At 42.6% G+C, this 6,748-nt stretch overlaps 1 protein-coding gene across 1 annotated transcript; it reads right to left on the bottom strand.

Moving 5' to 3' along the window:
- Nucleotides 1–4,732: 4,732 nt before the first annotated feature.
- Nucleotides 4,733–5,628, bottom strand: LOC107027585. The gene is made up of 2 exons (XM_015228717.1): nt 5,532–5,628; nt 4,733–5,016 (listed from the first exon to the last, which is right to left on the bottom strand). The coding sequence occupies exons 1-2, from the start codon at nt 5,626–5,628 to the stop codon at nt 4,733–4,735; spliced, it is 381 nt and encodes a 126-aa protein (XP_015084203.1).
- Between the last annotated feature and the right edge of the window lie 1,120 nt (nt 5,629–6,748).

Raw genomic sequence — 6,748 nt, 5'->3', positions numbered from 1 at the left:
TGGTATTAATATGAGTTGAGAAACACATTATCCGAAGTTGGGTCAGGGAAAAGACGAGGTCATTTTCTGTATTAGCCACCCTCAACTCATGCTTTTGGCCTAAGTCGAGGTGCACATGTCCAAAAAGGGACCAGGGCCAACACATTAAACCTAGGGAAGGTCAGTTGGTGAAGAAAAGAAAGGTCTATTATCGGCTAAACAGATTTGGATGAAAAAGGGATAATTCTTTCATTTGGTTCACTTCATTTTAGGCTAGATGTTTGCTAATTCGAAAAAGGGCCTATGATCTTTTCCTAGTGGTCTAACACAGACTCCTTTTGCAGGACCAACCGGGAAAGTTTTAGCTCGGTACTAACAGTTGAAAACTCACAATCCTCACACTCTCTTGACACTTTATTGCCCTATCAGATTATGAGATTTCCCAGTTTAGGTTTTAGTTTGAGGGTCATACAGTTGATGCTTGTCAATTTCATGATTAAAGCTAACACATTCAACTCATTTTCACCTATTTATGCAAGCATTTTCAACGACGTGATATCATTCCTAATTAGCCATCATGCTTCATATTTCATGCTTTTATACTTTGTACAAGTTATGACATATCGGTTCAATAGTAAGATAATCAGTCTCTTGGGACAAAAGCACAAGCAAGAAAACCCCGAAGAGAGGTTCGTGAGTTGCGCTACTCAGACATCACCCTGACACGCACTTTCCATTTACCCACTCCCAAAACAATATCATGAAATTGTCCCGAATGCATAAATATAAGCAATACTGAGGGGCATAGCTCTGATGATCAACAAGTAGGCGGGTCCGGTTTTTCAAAACCTGCAACATCAGTAGTAGGGCCACCCTCAGTGGTGCCCACAACAATCTCGGCACCATCACTGGTGCTCCTCTCACCACCTCCAGTCTGGAACTAGATGCCCCAGCAGCTATCTCTTGATCCCTTATCTAACGGGTCTCTTCATCAATCAAAGAAAATCTCCTTGAAGTCTCAAGGTCCGTCCGCTCCTTCTTCCTTGTACGGGCCTCCTCTCCCTCGGTAGTGTGTCTAGAACGATTCATCTTAGCACGACCACGTGTCTCAGGTGGCATCTTAGTAGGGCTGTGAATAGTGCAGCAAGCACAATTTCCTCTGCTAGCTCGAAGGGTGAAGTTTCAGGCTCAGTCCCCCTCATCTCCAGAATGGTGTCTACATCTGCCCGCAAACTCGCCAAAACCTCATGAAGAGTATTCAAGTCAATGGTGAGGGCTGGGTGTTCAAGAACCCGCAGCTCAAATACATCAAGGCGCTAGTGAACCGCATGAATCTTCTACTCTGTCTTCTGGGCCACCCTCTTCTTAATCGGATCCTCAACCTCTGCGATGGACTTTTGCATCCAAAATTGTATGTGATGTAGCAGGGTGGACATCTGGGCCTCTTACTACTGGACCCTCGCTAATGGACCGGTGTTGCAGATGGTGGAGGAAACCGGGAGGAACTGGGTGCTCAACTAACGGCATGGGTGGACTCGGCCGGGGTGGTGTGAACGAGCTATGAAATGGGAGGGTCAACCCCTTGGGATAACTCTACCATATCTGCCAATTTCTTACTCAGTGGTTGCTACTCAATTCAGGGCCCTCTATGCGGTGTCGCTATATTGGCCATCCCAGATGAGACCTATATCAACTGTGCCACCCATAGTGTAACGTGTATCACAGTGCCAAATGGGCACTCCGGTATCCCTGCATAGATGGAAGATCAGACACACGAATGGGTAAGTAGTTGAGGAGTTGAAAGCCCTCTCATATATCACCTTGATGATTAGCTTCGCGAAGTTGATCTCCAAACCTACCACCAAGCCTTCTACCAATACCGATTTATTCCAAGTAAGAATATTATCTGCTGTCGTCAGAGATAGGCGGTGGCGAACTAACAGCCAGAAGAACTTGGTTGTGAAAGTGAGGTTTGCCTTTTTGATCATCCCTCTTGGGTCTAACACCCAATTTGCCCGCTCACCATTGATGGATAGGTTTTGAGCAAGCCACCTCTTACCTGCCTCTCTCTGCTCCACGGTCCTCTAAAATTGGCTACTTCTGACCATTTCCCACTTGTAATCAAACTCCAGGGTCTAGGGGACCCGAGTAATATCAATGGAGGTTCCATACATGAAACGACGGATGGTGACCGAATAAATATACATTCGACAGCCCCAAACTAGCACTGCGGTGAGCGGGTCCTGTTTGGCGGGTTTATCCCGCCTATCCAAAGAACCTCTAAGAGTCTCCACATAAGAGGCGTAGAACTCTCGAACAATTTCCTCTCTTTACATCCCAGACTCCTAGCCATCCACTTGATCCTGTGGGGATGAACGATCTCTGCACATCAAGGACTATGTGAAGACTCACCGTAAAAACTCTACTCTCAACTGTCACCAACTGGGTCATTATCCCGTTGTCATTTAGCACCTTGGTGTACCTATAGACATGATATTAACCATTTATGCACCATCGGTTTGGCTCCTCGGTAATCAGTGCATGGATATCTACCTGCGGTGCCGGGGCAGACTCTAAGGTTGTAGGATCATAAGACGAAGCTTGGTGGGCAGGTTTCTCTAATTGATTTGCTCCTTGTGATATTGAATCGGAGGTAGTGTTATCATTCAACCCCAAAAAGTGGGCAGACCCAAACAATGTGCCGGTCAGTGTGCATTCATCATCAGACTGGGAGGAAGTGACTACGCCATAAACCACCTTCTGAGGGGTACCCTGAGTGGCTTGTGCAACTGGTGTAGGAGTGTTTATTCCTGGGGGGGGGGGGCCATACTCAGGACCCCTCTCATTATCCGAAGTGCCAATCATCCGCTTGGACCTGCCCCTGGAATAAATGATGTCTGATTTTGGGGCCATATGTACCTGAAATGAAGTTGTTAGTCTCATAGAAATCTTACTACACACTTGAAACAACCAAACCAAAGAAAGGAAATAAAAAGCACATTCCAGTTCAGTGGTGCACTAATGGTTGACAGGTTAGCAACCGACGGCCCGTCTATAGGGTCTGTCATCTGACGCCTAGAATAAATTAACCTTACTCAAATCTTCAGACCTCTGAGTTCGAAACAAGGACGTGCAGAACGACCCATCGAGCTATGGATGAAACGTAGTCCACTTCCGTCATCTAATTTATAGAATGTTTCTTGAAATCACACAAAACAGCATCTCCAATAAAATGAAGGATGTGAAGAACCGCCCGTCGATCAATTGATGGACCATAGTTCAATTCCGTCGTCTCAAACTTAGACAAATTTGGGGTGGTCCAATTAAATAACCCCATTGACAGCTTGTCGATCAATTGATGGTCCGTCGATGGGGTCTCGTGCTAGTGTCCTGAGACAGATATCAGGCCATGTTTGAAACTCCACATTTTTACAACTTTAGACCCACACATGTTTACACAACAGATAGCAACAATCAAAAGACGATTTCTTCATTCTTAGAGTTTCGATTTCACAAGATTCATGATCTAATTCATTGATGCTACAAAGCCCTAAATGGGAAAGTCTATCGTTACTATTACAAACACATTTTAAACAGATTTCATAGCAACCCAATCACTTTCTATCATTCCAAGGGACATTTTGCACAAGTTTCAACAAAAAAAATCACACAATTGTGTCTCTTAGTCAAGACCCAATTTATAATTTGTGATTCTAACAACGTATGAACGAGATTCAAAAAAACAAAGGGAATCAAAATACCTTATGATCGGAGTGGAGTAATTGGGGGAGTGATCCTTGCAACAACATATGTGTCCGACTTGAACACCTAGCGACAAAGGCAATGGGAACGAAGTAGAATATTGGGAAGAAAAAGGTTTTGAGAATTTGGGGGTTTGAAAGAATTTGATGGTTATGGAAGGGGGGAATATGATGTTTTATGAGAGAGGAAAGAAATAAGGGAAGCAAAACGGCTGGGGAAAGAATTTGAAAAGATTTTGGAGGCTAATGAAAGGTTATAACTCTTAATATTACCAATCGTGTGGGGTCGGGTCACTATTACTCTGGACTGACAAAAGACCGTCAACGAATCATCGACTTGCCATTGATAGAAACAAGACTAAGAAATTTTTTGAGACATACCTGGAATCTACTGACACCATCAACGGTCCGTCAATTGAACGAACCCATCGATAGGGTCAGTAGATTTGTGCACCAGACCATTTTCAGCAAAATTTTAGTTTTGGTCCCTGCACAATTAACACCCATTAAGCTATTTTTTGTGTTTTTTCTAGACTCTTTTGAGACACGGACCCTAAACTACTCTCTATCAAACACTAATGAAAATTAAAGCACGATGATGAGCAAACCAAAACGAAACAAGAAAATGTGACTATTACTACAAAGAAAAAGAAAAACCTATTGTTGGCTAGAGGATACACCTTCGATTCCCTCCCAAGAAGCGCTTGATTTTACGTTGCGGAACGACGCAAGATACTTGATTACTTAGACTTCATCAAGGTGATATGCCTCTACCACTTCATGGACACTCTCTTCATGCCCCATGTAGATCTTAATCCTTTCACAGATGACAGTGAACTTTTAATCCTCCTACTTCTCCAACTCAACCGTTCATGTGGAAACACATTAGTGATAATGACTGGTCCCATCCACTTGGTCTTGATTTTGCTCGGAAACAAGCGTATCCTAGAGTTAAATAGAAGCGCCAAGTCCCCAACCGCAAATTGTCGCTTTTAAATCTTATGGCTATGGTACTTCTTCATCTTATCTTTGTATATGGTTGAACTTTCATAAGCTTTTAGGCAAAACTCATCAAGCTCATTTAACCCAGTAAGTGTTTGTTGTACCGCTTCATTCCAAACCATCTCCGATTTCTTCATTGCCCACATGTCTTTGTGCTCTAACTCAACGGGCAAGTGAAAAGCCTTCCCATATAGCAGTTGGTATGGAGACATACCTATGGGGGTCTTGTATGCCTTGTAGGCCCAAAGAGCATCGTCAAGACTTCTTGACAAATCTGTTCTATTAGCATTTACCGTTTTTCAACAGAATTTACTTAATCTCCAGATTTGACACCTCAACTTGCACGCTAGTCTGTGGTTGATAAGGAGTGACTATATTATGGCAAACCCCGTATTTTTCTAATATCCCTTTGAACAACTTATTGCAAAAGTGAGATCCACCATCACTATTAATGGCCTTATGTGTGCCAAATCTTGAATAGATGTTCTTTTTCAAGAATATGGTGACACTCTTTCCTTCATTGTTAGAAAGCGCTATCGCTTCCACCCATTTTGACACATACTCTACTGCCACGTGTATATACTTCATCCTATAGGAACTCACAAACGGCCTCATAAAATTAATGCCCCATACATCACACAACTCTATAACCGGAATAGGATTTAAAGGGAGGTCTTGCCTCTTCAAAATTCCTCCATCTCTTTGTCACCTATCACATGACTTAGCCAGCGTGTGAGAATCTTGGTTAATGGTTGACCAGTCCTACAATCTTGTGGGCAGTCCAGATACCACTATGGTGACCACCCACAGGCAAGGAGTGACATGCCTCCAAAACACTTAACTTCTCAACTTCTGGTACACAAATGGCAAATAATCTCATCACCATAACTCCGGTATAAGTAAGACTCATCCCAAAAAAACTTTTTTACATCATACAGGAACTTCTTCGTCTGATGGAAGGACAAGTATGATGGCACTATATCACTAGCTAGATAATTCACAAAATCGGCAAACCATGGAATCAAATCATGAGAAAGCAGCCAATACATACTCATCATGGAAGGTATCAGCAATTTCAACCTTTTGACCCAGTTCTCGCATAGCTTTATCCTCTAACCTCGACAAGTGATTGACAACTTGATTTTCATTCCCTTTTCTATCGTTCACCTTAGAATAAAAATCTTGCAATAATAGCACCGATTTAACAAATTGTGGCTTCACATCCTTCTTTGTTATCAAATACTTCAAAGCAGAGTGGTCAGTATGCACTATGTCCGTTGTGCCAGGCAAATAGGAGAAAACTTTTTTAAATTACAAATACAACTGCAAGAAGCTCCTGTTCAGTCACAGTATAGTTCTTTTGGGCCTCATTCAGCGCCTTACTTTCATAATAAATTGGGTGAAGATTTTATCCCTTCTCTCTCCCTAATACCCCACCAAGAGAAACCCCACTAACATCACACATAACCTCAAATGGCTCACTAAAATATGGGGAAATATTAATGGGCGCGAACACCAACTTCTCCTTCAACTCTTCAAATGCCTTCAAACAAGATTCACCAAAATACAACTTAGATTCCTTCTCCAGTCATTTGCACAAAGGATCTGCAATTTTTGAGAAATCCATAATAAACCTCCGGTAAAAGCCCACATGTTCCAGAAAACTTCTCACACTTTTTATAGAGATGGGTGGGGGAAGACTCTCTATTATTTCAACTTTCGCTCGATCAACCTCCATCCCATTTTCCGAGATGCAATGGCCCAATACTATACCTTCTTTCACCATAAAGTGACATTTTTCCCAATTAAGCAAAAGATTGCAATCTTCACATCTTGTGAGAACCTCAGCCAAGTGACTCAAACACTGATCAAAGGAGTCACCAACAACCGAAAACTCATGCATGAACACCTCAATGGTGTCTTCCATCATATCGAAGAATATCGACATCATACATCATGAAAGGTGGCCGATGCATTACATAACCCAAAAGACATCCTCTTGAAGG

Source organism: Solanum pennellii, chromosome 8 (assembly GCF_001406875.1).
Source record: "Solanum pennellii chromosome 8, SPENNV200".
Classification (NCBI taxonomy): Eukaryota; Viridiplantae; Streptophyta; class Magnoliopsida; order Solanales; family Solanaceae; genus Solanum; species Solanum pennellii.
This window is presented reverse-complemented; position numbering and strand designations above follow the sequence as displayed.